Source organism: Zootoca vivipara, chromosome 3, assembly GCF_963506605.1.
Source record: "Zootoca vivipara chromosome 3, rZooViv1.1, whole genome shotgun sequence".
NCBI lineage: Eukaryota > Metazoa > Chordata > Lepidosauria > Squamata > Lacertidae > Zootoca > Zootoca vivipara.
This window is the reverse complement of record NC_083278.1, coordinates 120348368-120375457: the sequence shown is the minus strand read 5'-3', so window position 1 is coordinate 120375457 and position 27090 is coordinate 120348368. Positions and strand designations below refer to the sequence as shown.

The 27090-nt window shown below is 55.0% G+C and overlaps 1 protein-coding gene across 2 annotated transcripts; it reads left to right on the top strand.

Annotated features, from left to right (window-relative positions):
* Positions 1–1222: 1222 nt before the first annotated feature.
* Positions 1223–26369, top strand: NRBP1 (nuclear receptor binding protein 1). 2 transcript variants are annotated; one of them, XM_035110792.2, is made up of 19 exons: positions 1223–1324; positions 1545–1840; positions 9799–9921; positions 10205–10306; positions 10396–10485; positions 12842–12882; positions 13235–13329; positions 17974–18087; positions 21059–21142; positions 22287–22345; positions 22701–22799; positions 22889–23021; positions 24335–24437; positions 24609–24659; positions 24792–24927; positions 25026–25079; positions 25189–25252; positions 25355–25410; positions 25498–26369. In XM_035110792.2, the coding sequence occupies exons 2-19, from the start codon at positions 1568–1570 to the stop codon at positions 25594–25596; spliced, it is 1776 nt and encodes a 591-aa protein (XP_034966683.1). In that variant the 5' UTR covers positions 1223–1324; positions 1545–1567; the 3' UTR covers positions 25597–26369. The 2 variants fall into 2 exon arrangements, with proteins under 2 accessions (XP_034966683.1, XP_034966684.1); XM_035110793.2 differs by lacking the exon at positions 17974–18087 and having other exon boundaries at positions 25498–26367.
* Positions 26370–27090: the final 721 nt, after the last annotated feature.

Below are 27090 nucleotides of genomic sequence, written 5' to 3'. Positions count from 1 at the left end.
CTTCACTTGGGGCAAACTGCCTTCCGGACCTAATGGGGACCTCTCCAGGCCCCCTATGACAAACTTAGTTGGTCTCTAAGGTGCTACTGGAAGGATTTTTTATTTTATTTTCATAGAATCATAAAATCCTAGAGTTGGAAGAGACCACAAGGGCCATCCAGTCCAACCCCCTGCCAAGCAGGAAACACCATCAAAGCATTCTTGACATATGCCTGTCAAGCCTCTGCTTGTTGTTTAGTCGTTTAGTCGTGTCCGACTCTTCGTGACCCCATGGACCATAGCACGCCAGGCACTCCTGTCTTGCACTGCCTCCCACAGTTTGGTCAAACTCATGTTCGTAGCTTCGAGAACACTGTCCAACCATCTTGTCCTCTGTCGTCCCCTTCTCCTTGTGCCCTCCATCTTTCCCAGCATCAAGGTCTTTTCCATGACCTTTTCCAAGACCTTTTCCAAGGTCTTTTCCTTTAAGCCTCTGCTTAAAGACCTCCAAAGAAGGAGATTTTGTTTCCCCTCAGAAGCATCCAGGCGTTAACATTCGTCCACAGGTTTACTACAACTATCAGTCAATCCCCCATTCCCACCACCCTTCAGAGTAATACCCTCATTATATATAAGCGTCTGGTGACTTCTGTTTCAGTGGATCTGAAGAAGTGTGCATGCACACGAAAGCTCATACGAATGACAAACTTAGTTGGTCTCTAAGGTGCTACTGGAAGGAATTTTTTTATTTTGTTTAAATTAAATAACAAGTGAATTCCCCTCCCTTCTGTCTGATTAAGGAAGAAATGTACAGCACCAGCAGTTCTGCCGAGGATGACAGGGGCCAGCTAGCTTCCCGCTTAACACGGAGCCCCCCAAGCCTGTTTCCTGGGGGTCAAGCAGACCCCCCGACCCCTCCCACCGTGCGATGGACAGGTGAGAGGCCTCATCCCGCCCCGCCCTCCCGTGGGACCAAGGGGCCGGACGCTCTCCCTGTGGGAGTCCGCACTGCGCACGCGCTCCGCCGCCCGGCAGGCGAACTCCCTACCCCGCCTCTCCCGCGGGCGCACGCGCACTTCGCTCCGCAGCTCGCCGAGGGCCCGCCCTCCTCGTCAGCTGCTACGTCCCGGCAGACGGACAGGTCGCAGCCCGAGAGGCGAAGCCAGTCACGCGGCCGCGGCCAATCCGAAGGCGCTCCGGGGCTCGGCCCGCCCGTTCATTGGTCGACGTCGGGTCCCGGCCCGCCTCCGCTGGCGTCGCTCGTGAGGCGGCGCGCAGCTCCGTCTGCTGCCCATTGACCCTCGCGAGCGCCGCGCCTGCTTTGCTAGAGACCGGCCCGCGCCCGGTGAGTCCCGCGGCGGCGGCTGTGAGGGGTCGGGGGTCGCCGCCCGTCAGGCCCAGGGAGGGGGCCCTCCGTCCTCCCGCCCGCCCCGCCCCTCCCCTCCCCCGGTTGCCAAGGGGGTCGCCGAGGCCCCGCCCCCGCCCGGCTGCTGCGCGTGGAGCTCCGCAGGCCTCGGCCCGCCCCGCCCCTCCCGCTCATTGCCCTCCCGCCCCCTCCGGTGCAGGTCCCCCCTCTCGGTTCCCGGCGATGTCCGAAGGCGAAGCCAAGCAGGCCGGACACAACAGCGGAGGAGGAGGCGGCTCCGACCCGAAGGCCGAGGTGGCGGCGGCGGCGGCGGCGGCTGCTGCGTCTGGAGCGGCGGCGTCTGCGACGGGGCCCGGGATGACCTCGCTGTCCCCTCCGCTGGCGGCCTCGGCGGCGGCGGCGACGCAGGAGGAGGAAGAGGAGGAGGAGAGCGAGGACGAGTCGGAGATCCTGGAGGAGTCGCCGTGCGGGAGGTGGCAGAAGCGCCGCGAGGAGGTGAGGGCGCGGCGGCAGCGACGCGGAGCTGCTCCCCGGGAGCGTCGCCCAGCGCGGCTCCGGAAACGGCCGAGGCCCTCCGGACGCCCCGGGAGAGGGGAGGACCCTGGAAAGGCCCGGGAGGAAGAAGCGGCCCCTAGGCACCCCACGGAGGCTGTGGCGGTTGCCCTGTCGGCTTCAGGGAGCCGCATGAACGGGAGCCAGGGAGTCGCCGCATAAAGGAGCCTCCGCCTCTGCGTCTAGGGAACCGGGCTTGGGCCGTCGGGCCTGCCGGGGCTGCCTTCCACCGTTGGGTCCCCAGAGCTTCAAGGACAGGAATCTTTCCCACCCCTCCATGGAGATGTTGGGAGCTGAGCTGGAGATCCTGTTTTGCTGTTCAGCTGCGGCTTTTCCCTGGGCACTGCCATTTAACGGTGCAGTGGGCTCTCCTTCCTTGGAGGTTTTTAAGCAGAGCTTGGATGGCCATCTGTCAGAGATGTTTGAGTCGAGATTCCTGCATTGTAGGGGGTTGGACTGGATGACCCCCAGGGCCCCCCTTCCAACTGCATGATTCTAGTGTTCTTTGCCCCTGGGCCTCTTTGCTTCCCATGTTTTCAGTAGTTGTGGACTTGCAGGGGTGCAGAGCAGTTTCCTGCAAGGTGGGAGTCTTCTCTTTGATCGTCTAAGTCAGGCATCTGTGTTTGTACCAGGATGGTGGGGGCAGCTTGGTGTTATTATGGATTTATATACCATTTAATGCCTGGATGGCTTCTGAGTGATTCACGAAATTTACTGCTGAGCATAGAGAGGATCTAGGCGTCGTAACTGATCATCATAAAAGGAACTGGAACCAACCAACGGCTCATCCAGACCAGCGTCCTGTCCCCACAAGGGCCAACCAGATGCCCCAGTGGGAAGCCCACAAGCAGGACCTGAAGGGTGGACGTAGAACAGGCATCCCCAAACTGCGGCCCTCCAGATGTTTTGGCTTACAACTCCCATGATCCCTAGCTAACAGGGCCAGTGGTCGGGGTAGAACATAGTTGGTGACTAGCGGAAAGAGCTGCATATGCTTAGTATGGGAAAAAAGGGAACGCAGGGAGAAAGAGATGGTGATAGTCTTCTGTTAGGCAGAAGCTGGAGCAGATGCCTGTTCTGTTGCTCTGGAGGGCAGGACAAGAAGCGATGCATGGGAATTGCAGTAGGGAAATAGACTTTAGTTCAACATTAGTCGAAAAGTTCCCAAGTGGAGGAGCTGCTTGACAGTGGAACAGAGGTGCCGTGAGGGTGGGGGGGGGGCTGGAGGCATCTGAGCAAAAGCTGGACCACCAACCGTCAGGGATGCAGTGAGCAGGGGGTTGCACAAGATGCCCTTCAGGGTCCCTTCCAACTCTGATTATACTGGTGATTTGTAAGAATATTTATAAACCACCAACTCATAATAATATCATAGCAGTGTATGATGAAATAATGAAAACAGCATAAAAATTATAACTACTAAAGCAACATTTTCAGCAAGTGAGAAAATATTGGAATCTTTATAAGAGTATTTTGTCAAAGGTTGCTTGTCTGCTTCACGCTTGTGTTGCTTCTTGGGGAGGGTGTGTCAGGCTGTTTGCAGATGAAGGGTCTCTAGAGATGAGTCTGTCTTCTAGTTCAATCTCTGTTCTCTTCTGTATTGATGCACCATCCTCTATTATTTTATACCCAGTTAGCGTTCTCCTGCTTTCTTTCAAGGTGGCTGTGGGCTTTCCCCCCAGGTAGGATATAACTACAGTAGAGAAGGACAAGTGACGCTACAAGTAAATCTTACGTAAGAGGCCATGAATATATGCACATGGAAGCATTTAGTAATTGGTATTAGAAACTGAATGCCAATCTCAGCATTATGTGCAGATCTAGATCAGAGCTGCTTACGAATAAAAGAGGTCAATAAAAATTAGCAGCTGCAGATCTGGCCAGCTGAAACTCAAGCCAGAGCTTAAAATAAACAGAATTTCAAGGTCTGGGCCAATCCAAGTTTTCACTTGGCCCCAAAGCGAGAATAAAGACTGCCGCAGGACATCCTTTCTGGGAGAAGGAATTCCGAAAGAAGTGGTGGCTCTGAGGCTCAACTTACTGGTCAGGCAAGTTTATGTAGGAAAAATTAGGGGCGACAACTCCCCTTAGCGCCAGCCAGCCAGGTTAAGGGGGCGGGGAGTTGCTCCCAGGTGCTGTGGAACTCTCACCTCCTACCATCCGTCCCACAACACCTGGAAGGCCATGGGTTCCCCAGCCCTGCTGTAGGTGTCATGGTTCAAAACTGTTTAGAACAGGGGTCCCCCAAACTAAGGCACGGGGGCCGGATGCGGCCCGCGCGAGCCAATTGTGCGGCCCCCGCTGGCGCCCGCTCTTACCGGTGCGATTGCCCATCTCCGGCTCTGCACGGCTCCAGAAATAGCTTATGTGCACACGCGGGCCGGAGGGCGGGGGGGACGCGCTCCCATATGCACACGCACAAGCTATTTCTGGTGCCGTGCCGACCCGGAAGTGCACCGGAAATGACATCTGCGCAGAAGCCATTTCCGGCACCACAGCATACCAGAAAAAGCGAGTGCGCGCGTGCCTGGGAGCGCGTTCCCCCGCCCTCCGACCCGCCACGTGATCGGCGCCGGAGGAACCAGCCTGAAGCCAGGTAAGTTTGGGGACCCCTGGTTTAGAACATTTATAAGCTAAAAGCAACACCTTCAAATGTGCTCAGATTAGAACCAGAATTTGTATGCGAGTAGCTCCTGGTGATATTCTCTATCCATCATCCCATTTAAAAATTCTGATGCTATATTCTGCAGTCCCTCAACTTCCTGAACAACGTTCAAAGACAGCCTTGTACAGAGCTGTGGTCTAAACCACTGAGCCTCTTGGGCCTGCTGATCCGAAGGTTGGCAGTTGGAATCCGTGTGACGGGGTGAGCCTCTGTCTCTTTGTCCCAGCTCCTGCCAACCTAGCAGTTCAAAGGCACACCAGTGCAAGTAGATAAATAGGTATGGCTGTGGTGGGAAGGTAAACGGCGTTTCTGTGTGCTCTGGTTTCCATCACGGTGTCCCATTGCGCCAGAAGCGGTTTGGTCCTGCTGGCCACATGACCCAGAAAACTGTCTGTGGACAAAGGCCAGCTCCCTCGGCCTGAAAGCAGAGATGACTGCTTGCACTCCATAGTCACCTTTGTCTGGACTTAACCGTCCAGGGGTCCTTTACCTTTACCTTATACGGAGCTCTTTTCTCTCCCCCCCCCCATTTGAAGCTGGGTAGGGCCAGGTGGTGCTAACTATGTGTGCATTGAATTTCACCCACCCACCCAGTACTTCTCTCTTCAAGGAAAATGGTACTGTTGTCTTGAGGGACTTTATCCCATTTCCATAGGTTGCCTCTGTGGGCTGCCCTTTCCCTAACTAGAGCAATGCTGGAACATATGGGAAACTCCTTTTGGGGCGATGGCTTTAGTAGGCATTTGTAGAAATGGCAGCTGCTGCATCGGGAAACTTTGGGAGCCCTGACTTGTGGGTGCAAAGGTGCTTTGCAATTTCAGGATGTGGTTCCACACTCGGCTTCCATGCCCTTTCCAGAATTGAAAGGCTTGAAACCTACGGCTGCCTCCTGCTTCCTTGGCTCATGCCTGCCCAGAGAGCTTGGCATGTTCCAGGAGAGGGTCCTCTCCCCAGGCACCTGGGGGCCAGAAGATGTTCCTTGCTTGGATGGGACTTGTTGCTCACCCAGAGGCTGAATTGTCCTTTGGAAGATTGGGGGGGGGGCTTGGGAGGAGGCTGAGAGTGGCAGGATGGTGACTGCTGGTCTTGGGGGGCAGCTGACATGCCCGCTTTGCACAGAGCAGTCCTGGGGCTATCCTGGCTGTTGTGTGGTCTGGAGCCTTTGGTGGAAAAAAGCCTCCCCTCCCAGGGAGCAGTTGAAAATGGCCATGCCTTTTACACTAAATGTGATGGGGAATCTCCAGAAAGACTGGTCATTGCTAGCCTGGCCAGACTCCTCTTTGGCCTCTGTCAGAGTTGGTCCCAAAGCTGGAAGAAGAGCAGGGCGAGCCGTTTGAGAGCCTGACACCCAACACAGGAGGCTTTTTTTTGGCTTTCAAGGGGTTGTGCCTCTGGGTGGGGGTGTGACTGTGAGATTGGCCTTGGGTGGGGGAAGTGTGTGGGTCAGGAGAAGAGGCGCCTTGGAGGGAGGACAAGGTGGGGAGGACTTCTGGGCAGACTCTCCTGGAAGCCTTGTCTGAGGAGCCTTTTTGGGCTGCAAAGCAGCCTGGGAGCTTCCTTGCCGGCCATGGGGTTGGGTTTCCCCAAATAGATCTGCCGCCAGCAGCCCTGAGTCTGGGGGCCTTTTTTGCTCGGCTGCAGTTTGCCCCCCCCCTCTTCTTGCAGCTGTTCTCATTCATTGTTCCTTTGCCCCCCCCCCTCTTGGGCTGGGCTGGTGGGGGGGGCGTGTTGCTAGACATCTCTGGGCAGATGGTGAGGAGCCTGCCTGCCGGCCCTTTAGTTTTCTGTGTCAACTCACTTTGGCTGACTCACTGTGGCTTGACCTGGTGAGGACTAGAGGAAGTGGCTGTGCCCCAAGAAGAGGGTTGGGCCCCGGCTGGGGAGGAATGTGGCCCTGATGCAAGGCCGGCTGCTGCGTCATTTCTGTCGCAAGCTGGGGCAGGGAGGAAGCCAGGCTGGCTGGCTGGGCAGGCGGGCAGGCAGGCAGGGGCGAGGGAAGCAGGCCTGAAAAGGCAGCATGGGCCCCAGAGGCAGGAGGTGTTCTGACCTCCTGAATGGATGGCCAGGGAAAGGACCAGAGGGAAGATTCCTGCCCTCTTCTGCAGCATCAGGAAGGAGCATCCCTCTGGTGATGGGGAAGCGGTCTCTGTGCAATGCTCCAGGCTCTGGAGGCAGCAGGAGGGGCAGGTGCCTTTCTGCACACTGGCTATAGAAGGATGAGTATTAGGCAAACCATCAGTCAGACCAAGCATGTTCTAGGTGTGGGTCCAGCCAAGCCTTGGGGTGCCCCCACCCCCTGGCAGCCAGAGGCAGCTCTGCCTTTTGCAGAGGCACAGGGAGGGTGGCAAGAGGAGGAGGAGGAATCCTGGCCCATTCTTGCTCCCTTGCCTCTCCTGCATGGTGGCCCGAGGCCTCTTGCGCTTGGCATTGTTGGTTTTGCTGGTTTCTCCCACGCCACGGGGACATGGGAGAAGGCAGGCAGGCAGGCAGGCTCATCGGAAGGGGCAGGTGGCAGGCCCACCAGAGATCACCCCACCTTTCAAGGGATCCATGGACATTGTAGACCTTCCAGCCGAATGTCTGTCCTAGCATAGCTGGGGGAAATCCTTGCAGTGTGAATTGTTATGCCTAGACGAACAAGCCTTGTTGAGGAGGAATGACTTCCGCAAAGTCTTGCCTTCCAGTCTTCTTGATTTGTTTCTCTTCAAATGTGTAGATCTACCTCTGGCGTCATGCCATCACATCCAGGGACCCATGGGAGGGGGCTGTTATCAGAGTTTAAAATTATTCTGAATTTTCCAGGTTATTGCCATTATTTTTATCATCAGCATCAATTCAGCTTACATCCCCCCTCTTTCTCTCAAAGGTGCCCAGGGTGGCAAACACATCAATAGCAATATCATTACAGTAAAAGCATTTAAAACGACCATAACATCCTTCTGCACCATCTAGAAGCGCTGGGAGCTGGGGGCACTGTTATACAGTGGTTCTGCTCCTTTCTCCTGGGGCGTGTTCAGAAAGTGGTGTTGGGGGGGGATGACTGTTCAGACTCTTCACTTGTGGGGTGCCTCAGGGGCTTTGGGCTGGGTGTTCATCAGTATGCAGATGACACCCAGCTCTACCTCTCTTTTAAATCAGAACCAATAATAAGATATAATAATAATAATAATAATAATAATAATAATAATAATAATAATTTATTTATACCCTGCCCATCTGGCTGGGTTTCCCCAGCCACTCTGGGCGGCTTCCAACAGAAAAATAAAATACAATAATCTATTAAACATTAAAAGCCTCCCTAAATAGGGCTGCCTTCATGAAGGCAGTGAAAGGTCCCATGAGTGCCTGGAGGTGGTTGGAGGATTGATGGCGGTTAATGGATTGAGGTTGAATCCTGACAAGACAGAAGTACTGGTGTGGAGGACTCCCTGGTCCTGAATGGGGTAACTGTGCCCCTGAAGGACCAGGTGCGCAGCCTGGGAGTCATTTTGAACTCACAGCTGTCCATGGAGGCACAGGTCAATTCTGTGTCCAGGGCAGCTGTCTATCAGCTCCATCTGGTACGCAGGATGAGACCCTACCTGCCTGCAGACTGTCTCGCCAGAGTGGTGCATGCTCTGGTTATCTCCTGCTTGGACTACTGCAATGCGCTCTACGTGGGGCTACCTTTGAAGGTGACCCGGAAACTACAACTAATTCAGAATGCGGCAGCTAGACTGGTGACTGGGAGCGGCCGCTGAGACAACATAACACCGGTCTTGAAAGACCTACATTGGCTCCCAGTACATTTCTGAGCACAATTCAAAGTGTTGATGTTGACCTTTAAAGCCCTAAACAGCCTCGGTCCAGTATACCTGAAAGGAGCGTCTCCACCCGCATCGTCCAGGCCAGACACTGAGGTCCAGTGCCAAGGGCCTTCTGTCGGTTCCCTCACTGCGAGAAGCCAAGTTACAGGGAACCAGGCAGAGGGCCTTCTTGGTAGTGGTGCACGCCCTGTGGAACGCCCTCCCACCAGATGTCAAAGAGAAAAACAACTACCAGACTTTTATAATAATAATAATAATAATAATAATAATAATAATAATAATAATTTATTATTTATACCCCGCCCATCTGGCTGGGTTTCCCCAGCCACTCTGGGCGGCTTCCAACCAAATATTAAAAACAGTACAGCATCAAACATTAAAAACTTCCCTAAACAAGGCCGCCTTCAGTTGTCTTCTGAAAGTAGAATAGTTACTTATTGCCTTGACATCTGCTGGGAGGGCGTTCCACAGGGCGGGTGCCACTACCGAGAAGGTAGTGTCTTTTAGACGTCTTTTAGAAGACATCTGAAGGCAGCCCTGTTTAGGGAAGCTTTTAATGTTTAATAGACTATTGTATTTTAATAGTCTGTTGGAGGTTGCCCAGAGTGGCTGGGGTATAAATAATAATAATAATAATAATAATAATAATAATAATAATAATAATAATAAACATTCCCCCGAACAGGGATTTCAGGAACAGCATTTCAGCCACCAAATGCTTGGGGAAGCAGGAATGTTTTTAATTTCCTCCAGAGAGTCAGTGATGAGGGAGGCAATCTCCATAAATGACCCATAATTGCTCATAGTGGTGAAATTCCAAGCATATTGTAAAGAATACCAAAAGTCTTTTCCTGTACCCTAGTGTTGGAACATAAAAAGCAGAAGCACATGTCATATGACAGGCATATGTCAGGAATGCTTTGATGGTGTTTCCTGCTTGGCAGGGGGTTGGACTGGATGGCCCTTGTGGTCTCTTCCAACTCTAGGATTCTATGAAATCTTTGAAATGGAATAGGATGTCAGGGAAGCTTTTTTTTAGGTTTCCCCCTTTAAAACTGTCTTGTGCTGACTTGGCAACCTTCTAGTCATGTCTTGAAATTGATAAATGTCAATGAGATTGAGATCTTGCCCCAGATCCTGGGCATCGCTCAGGATAAAGCCCAGGCTTCCACCCCCCTCCAGTTGGTTCCAGGACTGACTTTCTCAGCCACTGCCATTTAGGGCACGAGAGCTTTTTCACTCTTTGTGCCATGAATCTCTGCTGTGATTTTCAGAGCAGCAAGACTGACTGGCCAGGAAGAGATCTCTGGAGCCAATCTTTCTGGGCTGCTCCTGACTCAGGCATGGGGGTCTCTGCAGGCACCAGCCCCTCTTCTCCACAGCTCCCTGAATGGCTGCCCCTCTTATTTTTGCCCCTCTCCTCCATGCAGGTGAATCAGCGCAATGTTCCTGGGATTGACAGTGCTTACCTGGCAATGGACACAGAAGAAGGGGTGGAAGTGGTTTGGAATGAGGTCCAGTTCTCGGAGCGCAAGAATTTCAAGCTTCAGGAGGTTGGTGAGCCTGGGATGGGAGGGATGGGGAGTAGGTGGGCATCGTGCTCCGGACGCCTGGGAGGTAGTGGCATAAATCCCAGCAGTGCAGAGCCTTGTGGGAAGACGGGCTAGCCTGCCTGTGTGGGGGGGGGGGCTGCCTGCTGCCTGCTGCTTCCTGGCCAGCCCTTGGGGGTTCTCTCCCAGCCCTGCATCCACCCGTCCACGGCTGTGAGGCTGGGGTAAGCCAAGGGATCTCCTCTTCCTGGGGTCTGGCATCCATTCCTCTGCTTTGTCCCTCCAGGAGAAGGTCAGAGCTGTCTTTGACAACCTGATTCAGCTGGAGCACCTGAACATTGTGAAGTTCCACAAGTACTGGGCAGATGTGAAGGAGAACAAGGCCAGGGTAAGTGGGGTGACCCCCCCCCCAACGTCTTCCTGATGGGCTTGTGGAGAAGCAGCCGCAGTTGGTGACTTCCTTCTCCTCCTTCCCAGGTGATCTTCATCACAGAGTACATGTCCTCTGGCAGCCTGAAGCAGTTTCTGAAGAAGACAAAGAAGAACCACAAGACCATGAATGAAAAGGTGAGCCGCACTTCTTTCTCCTCCTTCCCTTTTTTTAAAAAAAAAACCTTTATTGTCATTGTCCCCTTGCGGGAACAACGAAATTGCTCGGTTGCTACATCCACTCCGATAAAGCATTCCGCATAATCCAAAATTACAAAAACCTAATTAAAAACAGTAGATATAATACAAAATAACAAGTAAAATAAGATGACTTCAAAGTCCAGGCTTTCCATTTAAGGCCAAAATTGCTCTAGAGAAGAAACTGTTCCTGAGACGGCTCGTTCTTGCCTGCATTGTTCTATATCTCCGTCCCGATGGCAGGAGCTGAAAGAAATGGTGACCAGGGTGTGTTGGATCTCTTGATATATCTAGTGCTTTTCTATGGCACCTGGTGGTATAGATTTGTTCTAAGGTGGTGAGTGAGCAGCCAATAATGCTCTCTGCTGTTTTAATAATTCTACACAGCCCTGCTCTGTCCTGGGAAGTACAGCTTCCGTACCACACACATAAACCGTACGTGAGCACGCTCTGTATGGCACAGTGATAGAAAGCAAGCAGCAGCTTTTGTGGAATATGGTTTTTCCTTAAGATTCTCAAAAAATACAGTCTCTGCTGCGCCTTCTTCACAAGCCCCCTTGTATTAACACTCCAGGACAGATCCTCCTGTAACTCAATGCCTAGAAATCTAAACGTTGTTACCCTCTCCACACAAATTCCATCAATCAAAAGTGGCTGGACCTCGTTCTTCTGTCTCCTAAAGTCCACCACAAGCTCCTTAGTTTTCTTTGTGTTTATGAGCAAGTTGTTGACTCTGCACCACTCTGTCAGCCGCTCCACCTCATCTCTATACTCAGTTTCACCCTCCTTATCAGAGATGAGCCCGATCACGGTTGTGCCATCTGCAAATTTGACAACCCTATTTCTAGGGTGGGCAGCAACACAATCATACGTATAAAGAGTATAAAGGAGCGGACTCTCTTCCTGGGTCCCAGGCCTCCTGCTGGCGCCATCCTGCCTTTGAGCACAGAAAAGCAGCTTCCTTTGGCCAACCCAGAGCCCCAGAAGGACAGGAGGCTGGGGAGGAACCAGGAAGTGACTGTCCTGTTCCTTCTGAGTGGATGTAGCCTATCTTGATTTCAGCAAGGCCTTTGACAAGGTGCCCCATGATATTCTAGTGAAGAAGCTGGTAAAATGTGGGCTACACAATGCTACCATTCAGTGGATTTGTAACTGGCTGACTGACCGAACCCAAAGGGTGCTCATCAATGGCTCCTCTTCATCCTGGAGAGAGGTGACTAGTGGGGTGCCACAGGGTTCTGTCTTGGGCCCAGTCTTATTCAACATCTTTATCAGTGACTTGGATGATGGACTTGAGGGCACCCTGAGCAAGTTTGCAGATGACACCAAATTGGTAGGTGTGGCTAATACCCCAGAGGACAGGATCACACTTCAAAATGACCTTAACAGATTAGACAACTGGGCCAAAGCAAACAAGATGAATTTTAACAAGGAGAAATGTAAAGTACTACACTTGGGCAAAAAAAATGAAAGGCACAAATACAGGATGGGAGACACCTGGCTTGAGAGCAGTACATGTGAAAAGGATCTAGGAGTCTTGGTAGACCACAAACTTGACATGAGTCAGCAGTGTGATGCAGCAGCTAAAAAAGCTAATGCAATTCTGGGCTGCATCAATAGGAGTATAGCATCTAGATCAAGGGAAGTAATAGTACCACTGTATTCTGCTCTGGTCAGACCTCACCTGGAGTACTGTGTCCAGTTCTGGGCACCACAGTTCAAGAAGGATACTGACAAGCTGGAAAGTGTCCAGAAGAGGGCAACCAAAATGGTCAAAGGCCTGGAAACGTTGCCTTATGAGGAACGGCTTAGGGAGCTGGGTATGTTTAGCCTGGAGAAGAGAAGGTTAAGGGGTGATATGATAGCCATGTTCAAGTATATGAAAGGATGTCATATGGAGGAGGGAGAAAGGTTGTTTTCTGCTGCTCCAGAGAAGCGGACACGGAGCAATGGATTCAAACTACAAGAAAGAAGATTCCACCTAAACATTAGGAAGAACTTCCTGACAGTAAGAGCTGTTTGGCAGTGGAATTTGCTGCCAAGGAGTGTGGTGGAGTCTCCTTCTTGGGAGGTCTTTAAGCGGAGGCTTGACGGCCATCTGTCAGGAATGCTTTGATGGTGTTTCCTGCTTGGCAGGGGGTTGGACTGGATGGCCCTTGTGGTCTCTTCCAACTCTATGATTCTATGAGTGACATGGAAGGAAGCAAGGAAATAAGGACGGAAAGTGTTTGCCTGCTGCAGTCAAGCTACCTGTCGTGGGTGTTGCTTAGAGCCTCTTCCCTTTATCTCTCTTTAGGCCTGGAAGCGCTGGTGCACCCAGATCCTGTCTGCTCTCAGGTACATGCTTTGCATCCCTCCAAGGCTGGGGTGGCCTTGATTTGGGAGCCTGGCCGCTCATGCCCCCTTTGGTTCTTCCGAGGTCAGGGTGGAGAGCGGTTGCTTCTGGCTCCCTCTAGCAGTTGGGGCAGGACTTGGCTTGTCGCTTTGCCTGCCTGCCTGCCTGCCTGCCTCCCCTCCTTCTCAAGCTGACTGAGGGTAGGAGAGTGATGGCTGTTTCTCTCTTGGGGAGTCCCTGGCTGCCTCAGGCACAAGGCCTTGGTTTTGCCCCCGTGAAAGTGGCCTTTTGTTGGGGATGGGGAGTGCTGGCGCCAGCCTCTTGGAGCAATCATTCCTTCTGTTGCCCTTTCAGTTACCTTCACTCCTGCGATCCTCCCATCATTCACGGAAACTTGACTTGTGACACCATCTTCATCCAGCACAATGGGCTGATCAAGATTGGGTCAGGTAAGCCTCTCCTCCGGAGCCACAAGCCAGTGATCTAAAGAGGAGCTCCCCAGAAGGCCCAGGGGCTCACCTGGGATTCTGAGCCTCAGCTGGTGCCTCTCTCTGGAGCCTTCATTGCTGACTTCTGGAAACCTCCTGGAGAACTCTGCCACCTGGACACCTGTGGCCCTGAGTAGCTACTGCCGCTGCCGCTGCCGCTGCTGCCACCACCTTCTCAGGCTTCCCAGCCCCCAGCTTCTTTCCACCCCACACACTGTGCCTGGATAGGCTGCCCAGACCATGGGTGCCTGCGTCCCTCCAGGGCATGGGGCAGGAAACTGCTTCCAGGTGGCCGGACCCAAGGAAGAAACCCCCCTTCCTCTTCTTGCTGCTTCCCTGCCAGCTGGGCGCTTGGACAGGCAGCCAGCCAGCCAGGGCTTTGAGGAAAGGGAAGGGCAGCTGGAGTGCTTTGCCGAGCTGCCTTTTGGGCATCTCCAGCCCCCGAGAGCTCTGAGGAGGACATGGGAGAGTTCCCCTTGGGCTTTTTCTGTGGCTCTCCCACTTGAGATTGTTCTGGGAAATCTCTGGTTTCTCTTGAGAGCTCCTCCTGGGACAGACTAGCCAGACCTCTCTTGTTGCCAAGGGCAGTTAGGTTGACTTTCCCGGCAGAAGACAGGGGCTGGGAGTTGGCTGGAAACTGCAGTTTCCTGGGCACTAGGGGAGACCTGTGGCAGTTAAATCGGTAGGAAACCCATCACAGTGTAGAGCTGCCAAGGTATGCAAGTGGTTTTTTTTTTGGTGTGTGTGTGTGTGGTGCATGGCAATGGACTGCTGGCCTCTGTGGTTTCAAGTTCTAAAACTGCTTTCAGAACACAGCCTTTCAATGGTTGCAGAATTCCAAGTCCTGCCTTCACTTGGCAGCAAAGGTGCCTGCAGTTCTGGGGCAGCCAAAATGTCACCCGGCTGAGTGCCGAGGTCTTATCTGGTAAACTGCCTCTGAGGGTGGAGATTCTATCCTTGACTTGGAAGGGCCTGTCCCACCACCACCACCCTGTGACTTTGCCTTTTCCTGCCCCCCCCCCAAAAGGAGTTCAGGGTGGTTGGTTTGGGTTTTTTTCCAATGGAGTTTTGCATCACCCTTTTCTGTAATTTCTGGGAATTTTTGCTGAAGGGCAGCATAGACTTTTCTAAAATAAAGGTGGCCTCCATGGTTTTCCCTTTGATCCTCACAACAGCCCTGTGAGGGGCCCTCCTAGACTCATGTCCCTCCCCTTGTCACAGGGAGGCAGGGAAGGGCCCAGAGACCTGCCTCCCAGTGATGCTTTGCCAAGGCTGAGGAAGACCAGCCCTCTTGGTGGAACAAAGACTCTTCGGACGCAAACTGCAAGATTGACTGGCCTGCTTGCTCTGCGCTTGGGATGCCTTTGGCTGAGTGTGGTGGGCAGAGAGTATTGTGGGGGTGCCAAGGTGCCAAGGGATGCCCAGTCTTCCCTGCTGCTGGATCCTTTGCTGCTGCTGCTGCGCCTGCAGGGCCATCGCTTGTAGCTCCTTGCCTCAGGATTCTGCCCCAGCGTAGAACAGACTTCAGAACCTTCTGGAGTCTCGGCCAAGTTTTGAGGAGAGTCCCCCCCCCCTCAAGAAAATAAATATGTGTTTCAAGTTTTCAAGAATTGCAAAGATCACCACAGAGCAAAGAGCTCACAATGGTACAATCCTCTTTTTTGCTTTGTACAAGTTTGGGTCTACGATATTTCAGCCAGACAAGACCAGCCATAAGGAGCTCTGGGCCAGTGACATCTTCTGGCTGTCTCTAGCGGAAGAAACCCTCACTGCCTTTCCTGACATGCTTTGTGGGTGAAAGAGAGCATGGATGAGGCCCCTGAGGTGCTTGGACAGGGAACTCACTCAGGCTAGAAGAGCTACCCTTGGGATTGGGGAACTCCAGGGGGGTGGCGGCTGGCAGCCTTGCACAATGCTCAGAATCCCCTGGGCACAAGAGGGGGGGGCTCTGCAGTTGGGCCAACATGCAGGAGGACCAGACTGCCACCTTCCCTGCGGCTCCAGATCCTGGCAAAGCTTCCAGCCTGCCTCCACACGGGGACAAACGCCGCTTCTGCTTGACATCATCTCTGGCGGAGCTCTTCTCGCAGGTGTTCCTGAAGCAGCAGAGTTGAGGGGGTGAAGCACCTGCTCTTTCAAACTCCTGCTCCCCAGGACATGGCAAGGGACAGCAGGGGCTGTGATTTAGGAAAGCTCCGTTTGCGCCTGCCAGCAGTGCCGTTGGGTGGATGGATGCAGGGGCCAGACCCCTGCTCTGCCGTTGTCTGTTGGGATCTGGTGTGGGAGGCTAGCAAATGCCCTTGGCTCTCCCCTCTGAGGCTCATTTGAGAAGAGGGAAGAGAAGGAAGCGCGGCTGTGGTGTGACTGGCATCTGTTGTGTGGATCTGGCCCAGAAGCAAACTCCGGGGGCTCCGCCTGTCCCATCCTCAACTGGGGCAGGTCTTGCTTCAGTCCCCTTTGGGTTCTACCTGCACCTGGGCATTGGCACGCTGGGCTGGGCAGAGCCGCCTCTTCCTGCCACTCGCCGCCTTGGGCTTCCTGGGCACCACTTTCCCACAACCTCTTGATGAGCCATTTTTGTCCTTAGTGGGGAATTGAATGGGTGGTTGCCTTATGAGTTTGGTCAGCTGAAGCTGGGGAGGAAATCAGGAGGTGGGCCGGGACTTCCCGCCCACCTTTTCCCCCTCCCTTGGGCTGGAAAGAGCTCCAGGGCCTGCAATGCTGCTTGGGAGGCTCTGCCTGGCTTTGCCACTGCCTCCCCTAAGTCTGGGAGCAAGTGGATGTAGGCTTGGTTGTGGTGGTTGTCCCAGCACCTGAACCCTGATCTTAGGATCCCCCCTCTGTCCTCCCCATGCACCTTATTCAGAGACTTTTCTCTCTCTTCTCTCCCTTCATGCCTCCCCCCAAAATCTGTTAAGATTCCCACCCCACCTCCCCAAAGCCAAAGGTTTTTGGAAAAACACAGGGCCCTTTTCTGCCTCTTTCCCTGTCTCTGTTTTCTCTTCCCTCCATCTCCACTCCCAGCCCCATTGATGATTCAGGGAGGGTGGGGAGCTTCTTGCAGCCACAGTGGCTGGCAGTTTTGTCCAGGATGTTCCCACTGCTCAGCCCCACCTGAGGCTGCCTGTGAGGTGTGCAGAGGAGGCCCTGAAGCAGTGGGGGGGGGAGGCCAGGGGGTCTAGTGAAGAGAGGGGAGGCTGCTGGGCTCCTTGGACTGGAGGGGCCTCTGGGCTTGGCTTGGCTGGGGGTAGCCAGGTACTCATGGCCTCCCTTCTGGCTGCCTTGGGGGGAGGAGGTCTGGCCTCTGTGTTCCCCCATGTCCCACTGGAAATCCGAGTGGGGGGCTTAGAGCTGACCTGGGGGCAAGGGAGATGGGAAGGCAGCGAGGATCCTGGGGAGGGACTTCAAGAGAAGCCTCCCCTGCCCCAGCAGCGCCTGGGCCCCTTCCCCCCCCCCTTCCCTTGGCGAAGAGTCTCTGGTCTGATCCTGGGCCCAAGTGGCGGCTGAGCCAGAAGCAGCTCCTGGCCATGCTGCCCAGGTCAGCCCCTTGTCCTGATGCCCTGCTGGGGGTGGCCAGTGGGCAGCTTCTTGGGAGTTGAGCTCTGTCCTGGCAGGAGCAGAGAAGGGCCTTGTCCCAGGAGCCCCCCCCCCCCTCCATCGCCTTCTGCTGTGGCTGGGTAGGCAAGGACCGCCTCTCCCTGCCCGGTTGTGGTGGCCATGGGCGCTGGGGCTGCTGATCCCTCGGTGCCCGCCATGTCTGCTTTTACTTCCTGCTTTTATGGGCTGCCTCTTTCTCTCTCTCGCCAACAGTCTTTCATAGGATTTTTGCTAATGGTGAGCAAATCTCTCTGCTCTGTGATGTGACTGTGACCTTTGGAGCATCTATCTATAGAGATATAGATACGAGAGCATCACTTTGTATATTGGCATATCTGACGCTCGTTTTCCTCCCCGGTGAAGGCTGGCACCTGGCCTCTATTGTAGCTCTAGCTCCACCCCAGTCCTGCCACCTATTGGGCTCCATCCTGCTGCATGGTTGCCTCCTGCATGTGTCCTGGGCTGCTTGTGCCTGTGGAGGACCTGCTGCCGCCCTTGCAGCCTCCTCCTCCTCCTCCCCTCGTGGCCCTGTGTGGGGTCCTGCTTGCCGTTTGCTTGTGGCTTCGCTGCCTCCTCCACCAGCTCCCTGCGGCCAGCTGCTTGGCAATGGGTCCGACGTGTGTGGCGGAGCCTGGCTCTTGGGCATCTACGTGCCTGGTGTCGCCTGCGCAGGGGCCTAGAGGTGCTTGGGAGACCCTGGTGAAGCCTTGGAAGTGCTCAGGCCCTGCAGCTGTTCTGCTGCCGCCCCCTCTTTTGCGGGGGGAGCTGCCTTTGGGGAGCTGCCTGCATCTCCGGCCTTAGTGGTAGGGAGGCCTGCCTTGGGAAGGGCCTTCCCTTACTTCCACTGCCAGCAAGGAGAAGACAGGGCTGGCGGAGAAGGCCAATGGCTGGCGCAAGATGAGCTGTGCCCTGCAGGCGGAAGGTTCTGGCGGTGAGACGGGGGCCCTGGGGTGTCCTCCCCCCCCCCCGGCATGGCCAAGGACTGAAAGAGCCCTTCGCTTTGGGCAGGCAAGAAATCCTTGGGCACCTTGGTCCAGGCGAGCTCCGTGGAGTGGAGCAGGTGGAAGCTGGACGGGAGCAGGGCCGAGAGGAGAGGTGGCGCTCGTGGCGCAGAGGCGGCAGGTAACGTGAGGAGGAGGAGGAGGAGGGCGGCCAGGGTGCTGGCGCTGCTTGGGCTGCATGCAGGCGGCATGTCTTCTGTGGAAGGGAGCCTGGGCCCGGGAGCAGAGCTCAGCTTTTCTCTTTGCTCAGTGAGTCTCGGGTGTGGCTGTGTCTCTCGGCGAGGTTTTCATGGGCTGGGGATGAAATTCCAGGGTCTGGACAGTGCATTTGATTTGGACACTTGAAGCAGGAGGGACCTCTTTGGGGCTGGGGGTGCCTGCTAGGCATTGCCCCCTCCCCGTTCCTTGTGGGCCAGCCTTCCCCAGAAGACACCTGCCAGAGGAGCCACGGTGTTGGTAGGAGGCTGGATCTTCATCTGCCACGTTCAGGGAAGGGAAGCCCACGCTTATTGGAATGCTTTCAGAAAGTGAAAGACTTTGAGCTGGATCCCCAAGACTCTGGGCAGCAGGAAGATAGCTGCCAGCTGTGTTGGCAAAGGCTTGCCTGGGCAAAAGTGAGCCCAGTGCTCCATAAAGCTGAAGGCCCTGCCATTCTCCGCAAGAGGAAGGACAGAAGCTGCCCTCTTCCGAGTCGAGAGCCACATGCCGGCAGTTCCGCCTTGCTTCATTTGCCTGCCTGAGAGCCTCAACCGCAGGTGCTGCAACTTGAATCCCAGACTTTGTTCCTGAAAAGCCTGTCGTCGTTCCCCCGCCACCCCCTGCCACCCCCCGCAGCAGAAGGAAGCCTTTGAGCAAGTTTCCCATTTTTGGCATGACACCTTTCTGTGACTAGAAGACGCATGCTGTGTACACAAACTCTGCAGACAGGTGGGCTGAGCACATACAATTAGATTTGGTGGCATATTTCTGAAATTAAAAGTATAGGTGCCTTACATTCTGATCAGGACAAGTGAGCCTGAGGTTTTGCTGTTTGAGAAACTGGTGCGTCCAAACCCTTGTGTACATGTCTGGCCCACTGTGTAGAAAAGGGAATTGACCAGAGGATGAAATTCAAACTAACCAGGAAGTCAGGACCCCACGGAACTGGGTGGCTCCTTTGGGACCCACCTGCACCTGGCCATTGGCACCACAATTCTAACACCTCCGTGGAAAGCCAAGGAGGAGAGGCCAGGAGATTGTTCCATGGGTCAGAAGTAGAGTGGGGGATTTCGCTTTGGGGGTCCCTGGGGGGGGGGGAAGGGGAAGCAGCAATGCTGGGGAGTGGTTTTCTTGGCAGTAATCCAAGAAAGGGCGCCAGTCAGGAAGTGTTTGGCTTCAGCGTCTGGGAAATGACATTTACAACCACATCTGAATTGGGGGGAGGTTGTAAATTTGGGGCCCTTCTAGCAGGCGCCTCTGGCCATTGAAACCACTAGGTTGGCAATTTGTGGGAGGATTGTGTTGAGGTGGTCCTGGGATGGTCTACTGCTTCCAGAAGGGAGTCTGGGGCACTTTGGGAGGACAGGAGAGCTTTGCAGCAGAGGAGGTGGCGGTGGCGGCGGCAGCTAATGGAGCTCCAGTTTGCCTGAACTGAGCTCTCTCTGCATTCCTGCCATGGAGTCTCTGCCTTTCCAGGCCAAAATGGAGCTTCCTTCTCAGGTACAGGGTACCAGGTCACAAGCTGGATTTTAGGGGTGCTTTGCCACAGGCTGTAGCTGGTTTAATCATCCCTTCTAAGGCAGCAGCAGCAGCAGCAGTTGTGTTAGTATACCTGAATCGATAGGCCTAGACGCTGAGATCCAGCTCTGAGGGTCTTCTGGCGATTCCCTCCCTGTGAGAAGTGAAGTTACAGGGCCTTCTCGGTAGTGGCACCTGCCCTGTGGAACGCCCACCCACCCTCCCATTAGATGTCAAAGAGATAAACAACTCTCTGATATTTAGAAGACATCTGAAGGCAGTCCTGTTTAGGGAAGTTGTGAATGACTGATGTTTTAATGTATTTTTAATCTTAGTTGGAAGCCGCCCAGAGTGGCTGGGGAAATGTAGCCCAATGGGTAGGGTATGAATTTATTTATTTATTTATTATGTTAGAAAGCGACAGGTACTGCGTTTGGCTTTGGGTGCCAGGGAGGAGGAGGCTTGGTGTGGCTTCTGCCCCGGCGTCCATCTCCTCCTGCTCATCGCTGCTACCCTCAGGGTGCCCACCAAGTCCTGCCCTCTGTGTGGATCTGCTTTGGGGCCTGGGACTACAGCCCCCTTGGCTCCATGGCTACTGCCCCCTCCCCTTGGTACTTCTAAGGCGACTAGGCCCTTGGGATCTTTGATCTTGCGTGAATGGATGCTCCAGCAGTGGGGGGGGAGGGGAGGCAGAGACTGGTGCAAGCTGGATCAAGTGGGAATCCCCCTCTCCGTTGCCGGGCTGTCAGGGAAAGGTCTGAAGCAGATCTGTGTGTGTGTGTGTGTGTGTGTGTGTGTGTGTGTGTGTGTGTGAGAGAGAGAGAGAGAGAGAGAGAGAGAGAGAGAGAGAGAGAGAGAGAGAGAGATGAGGACTGTCCTGTCTGTATCCTCCCCCCTCATTCAGGTTCCTGTGGGTGGGCCAGGGTGGGCATCTGTGGAACACCAGCTGCTGCTGCTGCTGCTGCTGCTGCTGCTGCAGATCCCCCCCCCTTTATTCTGCAGCCCCTTTTACTGGTCCACTTGATGCTCCCCTGCAGTGGAGACCCAGGAGCAGCAGAAAGGGCTTCCTCTGCCCTCTTCCTCCTCTTTGGCTCCCATTGGGCTCTTTTGCTTTCTTTGGTGGGGTTGCTTTGGCTGCCTGGGCTTGGAGCTCGCCCAGGAGGAATGGAAGATCTGGAGGAGCATGTGGGCCTCCCTCCCTCCCTCCCTCCCCCCTTTGCTTCTGAGCTGCGCCTGCCCTCGCCTTGCACTGGGATTGCACTGGGGTGGCGGCAACTGGGCCTGAATGCCCTCTGCCCGCCCCGTGAGAGCAATTGGGGAGGAAGGAGGAGGCTCAGCCCCCGTTTCCTTGCTGTGTTTCCCCCCCCCTCTTCCAGTGGCCCCAGACACCATCAACAACCATGTGAAGACGTGTCGTGAGGAGCAGAAGAACCTGCACTTTTTCGCCCCAGAGTATGGCGGTAAGAAAGGCGGGATAGCGGCAGTTCATTGTGGGGGGGGGGCTGAAGTGGCTCATCAGTGTTCGCGTAACTTGGAAAAATTAGTGAAATTGCACTGTGTCCAATCCATGTCTTGAGCCCCCCCCCCCACTCTCTGTTCAGAGTCCGCACACCAGCTACACTGGGTGGCTTAGATACAGAGTGTGGTGGAGTCTCCTTCTTTGGAGGTCTTTAAGCAGAGGCTTGACAGGCATATGTCAAGAATGCTTTGATGGTGTTTCCTGCTTGGCAGGGGGTTGGACTGGATGGCCCTTGTGGTCTCTTCCAACTTTATGATTCTATTCTTCAGTCCAAGGCTAAATGCCCAGAGCATGACTCATCCACCCTTCCTTTCTCTAAGGCAGCGCTTCTCAACCCTGTTGTTGGACTACAACTCCCATCATCCCTGACCACTGGTCCTGCTAGCTAGGGACGATGGGAGTTATAGTCCAACAGCAGCTGGAGACCCACGGTTGAGAAACACTGCTCTGAGGAATGCGTATGGACAGAGGCAGCTGTGAGGCCGAGGCTGCATTCAGGAGTGTTGCCAGGAGTGTGAGCTCTTCCCCAAGGAGAGCTTTCGTTCAGTGCAAGGTATCAGTAGAGAAGCTGGAGGTTACATGCTGTGTGGTTCTGCACAGCAAGGGGAGCTAGCAGGGTCAAGCGCTAGTAGATTTCTCTGTAGACTTGTATCTTCACAAGATCTACTTCCAAGACCAGAAGAACGGTATTCTAGTAGGTTAGCTCAAGATGTACCAGCCTCTCTTAAAGGTTCATGTAGCTGGTGTGTTTATGCTTGTCTTGTACCATAAGACAATAAGCACTTTAAACTGACCTGAGTGTGAAAGGACTGGGAACTCTGGGAAAGGCCGGCTACTGGAAAACAGGAAAACTCTGATATTCTGATAGAAGACTCTGCTGGATTCTCGAACTATGCATACTCTGCTGTTTGCCCTGGTCAAAGTGGGGTGTAGTATCAGCTACAAATGGTGGCTCCAAGTCTAACAGGTTATGGGCCAATAACAACTGGTACCCCCCCAACTCCCCGAGCCCGATGACTGAGTGTCTCTGAATGGCCACTGCCAGCCAGCCAGGGGGGGTCCTGATTCCTGGTTTTGTGTTCCAGAAGTTGCCCATGTGACGACTGCGGTGGACATCTACTCCTTTGGGATGTGTGCGCTGGAGGTAAGGCAAGGAGAGCTGTGAAGAGGAAGGGTCGGGGGCATAGCTGCTTCTCCCCCTCGCCAACCTCCAGTCCTTATGGGAAGGGGTGGCTTGTTTGGCACCCTGGTCTTATCTCGGCAGGGTTAGGGGTGCACAGGGCATCTCCTTGTGTTGTGGAGTGGGTCTCATTTGGCCTCTGGGATTTCTGAAAACTCCGGGAACAGAGGAGTGAGAGACCCATTTGGAAAGGAGAGAGCCTTTCTCTCCCCGTTGTGCGTGATGGCGGCTGGTGGAGGCCTTTGGTTCCTCCGGGGTTGCAGCATGCCACCTGGGGGGCTCAGCCCCCCACTGAGCTGTGCTTCTGCTGTCCCTGCAGATGGCGGTGCTGGAGATCCAGGGCAATGGCGAATCCTCTTATGTGCCCCAGGAAGCAATCAACAATGCCATCCAGTTGCTGGAGGATCCCTTGCAGCGGGTGAGGCGCCTCCTCCCTCCCTCCCTCCCTCCCTCCCTCCTGGGATGGGCCCAAGTCTAGGCCTTCATCGCCTTCTCCTTCCTTTCCAGGAGTTCATCCAAAAGTGCCTGGAGCTGCAGCCCAGCAAGCGACCCACGGCCCGCGAGCTCCTCTTCCACCAAGCCCTCTTTGAAGTGCCCTCTCTGAAGCTCCTGGCAGCCCACTGCATTGTGGGCCATCAGCGTGAGCAGAGGCTGGGGTTGGGGGGGGGGCGAGGTTCTCTGTCCTGGTCTGCAAATGCAGCTCCTCAGGGAAGTGGCTGGGGAGGCCTCATCCCTTCCTCCGGAGGCAGAGAGCGGAAGCAGCCGAGGGCACTGAGCAGAGCAGCCCTTGCTGGATCTGGCCTAGAACCTTTGGCCCTCTGTGCCTTCCCAGCTCCTGGCTAGAGTCCTAGGGTGGAAGGCTGCTGGGGTCTGGGGCCTTCTCAGCCCCGAGGGCCCTTTGAGCTGCTCTGACAGGTGGGTCCCCTCCTTCCATGCATCAGCCTGGCCCTCAGTTGGGGCTGTGATTTACATCTGGTGGTGGCACCCACCTACCCACCCCCTCCCTGAAGGCAGGAAGTCCCTGGACCACTTTCTGGCAGAACCTGCAGTTTCAGAAAGGGGCTTGGGTTGCCACAGGTGTCCCTGCAGCCAGACAACTGCACAGAGGCCCCTCCAAGAGTCTTTGAACTTCCCCTCGGCTCCATTTGTCCCTCGCCCCATTCTGGTTGCTTCTCTTCCTAGAGCTCCTCCTCCTCATTTTCCCTAAACTGAAAAGGCCCAATTAGTTTCACATTCCATTTTTAGAGAAGGTTCCCAGTATCTGGATGGGCCTTTTCCAGCTCTGCAAGGCCCTCTCGGAGATGCTCTGTGCTCCACGCCCCTCTCCTGCTTTTATGGACAGGTGCGAGGATGTTGGCAATACGAAAATGTCTCGAAATTCAGTTGCTCTCATAACGCGCTAGGCGTTTTTCTTCCTGCCATCACTCACTGAGCCAGTGTTTTCCGCTGCAGCCCAGAGGCCTCTCCCATTGGCCTCTCTCACTGGCCAGACCCCGTCTGTTCAGATCCCATGGGGCATCTGGGAAGTGTGGCTGTTTCTGCCCCAGACAGAGGCCACTTGCTTCATTTTGACTTCCACTGCACTTCTTTCAGCCAGTTTGGAGAGATCCTATGGGAGCTCTTTGCAAACCACTTGGGCTTCCTTTGTCCTGAATTATTTGCAAGTTTGGCCGCTTTTAATGGCTCAGATCATTTCTACTCCAAGTCATAGAATTGGACCCCGTACAGACCCTTGGGCAGCCCCTCTCCTGCCTTCCATCAACTGCAAGAACGGTCTGTGCTTCCTGTCCTCTGTTAACCCACCACCCACCCTTCATAGGAGGCAAGAAGTGTCCTTTGCCTGCCTTGCAGAGGGCGAGAGGATGTTTGAATTGTAGATGGGGAAGGGACCCTGCGGGTCATCTAGCCCAACCCCCTGCAATGTTCCTGAAAGACTCCTTTGCCTCCTGACAGACATGATCCCAGAGAACGCCCTTGAAGAAATGACCAAGAACTTGGACATGAGTGCAGTGTTGGCCGAGATCAACCACGCCGACCGCGAGGGCGTCCGCATGATGTGAGGCTTCTCTGAGGGGCTGGGAATGTGGGGAGGAGGAGGAGGGCAGGCAGTGGGTGTCCCTCTGGCCTATCCCCAAGGAGGAGGCCAGGGAGGGGAGCAGGCAGCAGAGATTGTGCATTCAGCATTGAGTCCCCCTTTATCTAACTCTGTGCTTTCTCCATCTCACAGCTTCTCCCAGTCCCCAGCCCTGGAGCTCGACAAGTTTCTGGAGGATGTGAGGTGAGAATTTCCTTCCTCTCCTGGAAGGGCCAGCCTGGACCCTTGCCTCCTTCCCTTCTCTTCCACCAAGTGGAAGGTCTGCAACTTTGCTGCCCACTTGGGGAACAGAGCCTGACCCCTCTCTCCCTCTAGGAACGGCATCTACCCCCTCACGGCCTTCGGCTTGCCCCGCCCTCACCAGCCGCAGCAGGAGGTGGTGACATCTCCCATTGCACCCCCATCTGTCAAGACGCCCACGCCAGAGCCTGCCGAAGTGGAAACCCGCAAGGTGAGCTGCACTCCTGCTCTGCTCAGGTCTTGGGGCCTGGCCAGCGGGCACAGCCAGGGCCTCGCACCCCACTCACTGCCTCCCCTTGCCTCCCGCAGGTGGTCCTGATGCAATGCAACATTGAGTCAGTCGAGGAAGGGGTGAAGCACCATGTATGTACTAACCGGGGCTTGGGAGGGGGGTTCCCTTCCGCCACGCTGCCCTACTTGAAGGGGCCAGAGCCCAGGGGCCAGGGACTGACTTTGGCTTCTCTCTGCCCAGTTGACGCTGCTGCTGAGGCTGGAAGACAAGCTGAACCGACACCTGAGCTGTGACCTGCTGCCCAGTAAGTCCTGCCCTCCCTCCCTCCCTCCCTCCCAGCTGGGCATTGCTGGGCAAGACTCGGAGCCCTTCTCCTCCTGACTCTCTTTGTCTCCCCCTCTCCCAGGTGACAATATCCAAGAGCTGGCGGCCGAACTGGTCCAGCTGGGATTCATCAGTGAGGTAGGATCCTGCCCACTGGCAGGCTGGGTGGGCTCAGCCCATGGGTGGGGCTCTCACTGACCTCTCTTTCCCTCTCCCCCCTTGCAGGCTGATCAGAGCCGGCTGAGCTGTTTACTTGAAGAGGCCTTCAGCAAGTTCTTCTACTCGCGGAACGGGGCGCTGGCGGCCGTTACCGTCTCCTCCTAAGGGCTGCCCCCGTGCCAGCAGTGCCTGGGCGCTGCCTCCGCAAAGGGCCCCTTTCCCCCCCGCCAGCAGGCTGCTGCTGCCGCCTGCACAGGACCAGCTTGCATGTGCCGCAGCCGCCAGGAGCCCTGCAGACAATCGCTGCCACCATGGGGAGAGGGGCAGGAGGGAGGGAGCAAGGCGGGGAAGGGGGGCTGTGTGCCTTGTCAGTATTATTTCCCCCCCAGGGCCAGTGGCCCTCCCCCCCCCCCCCGGCGCACGCATGGAGTTTTGTTTTGCTTGAATTGTACAGAGGTGGTTTTTTTTGCACAGCACAGAGATGTCTGTCTTGTTATTTAAGGGGGTGGGTGGGTGGGGGAAAGAAGAGTAAGGTTGGCTCCTCCCCCTGCCCCTCCCCCTCCCTCACACGGTTTCCAGCCCCACAGTCACCCCCTTCCCTGGCAGCCTCAGCCTCCTCTGGGCGGCTCCTTTTCTCCCCCTTGCTTGGCTGCCCCTCTTGCCCTGGGTTGTGCAGCAGAGGCACCCCCTCCTGAGCCCTGGAGAAAGTGGGTGGGCAGGTGGGCACAGTGCCATGAATGTCGCAGGTGCAAGAGGTAGCCAGCAGCTGGCCAGACCCCCCCCCCAGCTGGGTTCCCCTCCCTCTCCCCCTCCCCAAAAGGGCTGGGGCTGGTTGCTCAGCAACAGGCACCCATTCCCATCTCCAGAGCTGAGGCTGCTCCAAGTGTTTGTTTCTGTTCCTATTTTTAATAAACTGTTTTGTAAATAAGCCACAGTGTCCTCCTTGTCTCTGGTCTTTGAGGAGGGGGCCAGCCTCCCAAGGGGAGTCAGCTCCTGCCTGCAGAGTCCCAAGGGGAGTCAGCTTCTGCCTGCGTTCTTCTTTCAAGGGTCCCTTTGAACACAGAGAGCTGCAGGGAGAAGCTTGCGCCTCCTGCCTCTTCAAAGAAGTACTTGGGCTGGGCAAGGCTGGAGGAGGAGGAGGAGGAGGAGGAGAGGGGGGATCCCCCCAGCAGGCAGCGGAGGAGCCCTCCCTGGTGGACTCTTCTTCCCTTGTGGTTTTTAAATGGAGGTCAGGTGGTCATCGGTCATAGAATCCTAGAGTTGGAAGAGACCACAAGGGCCATCCAGTCCAACCCCCTGCCGAGCAGGAAACACCATCAAAGCACTCCTGACATATGCCTGTCAAGCCTCTGCTTAAAGACCTCCAAAGGAGACTCCACCACATTCCTTGGCAGCAAATTCCACTGCTGAACAGCTCTTACTGTCAGGAAGTTCTTCCTAATGTTTAGGTGGAATCTTTCTTGTAGTTTGAATCCATGCTCCGTGTCCGCTTCTTTGGAGTGGCAGAAAAAAAACCTTTCTCCCTCCTCTATATGACCTCCTTTTATATATTTGAACATAGCTATCATATCAGGGATTCTTCAGCTGTGATTCCTGCATTGCCTCAGGATCTTCCATCTCTAGGCACCCTCTCTTCCCCTTGTAGCCCTGGCGGCAAGT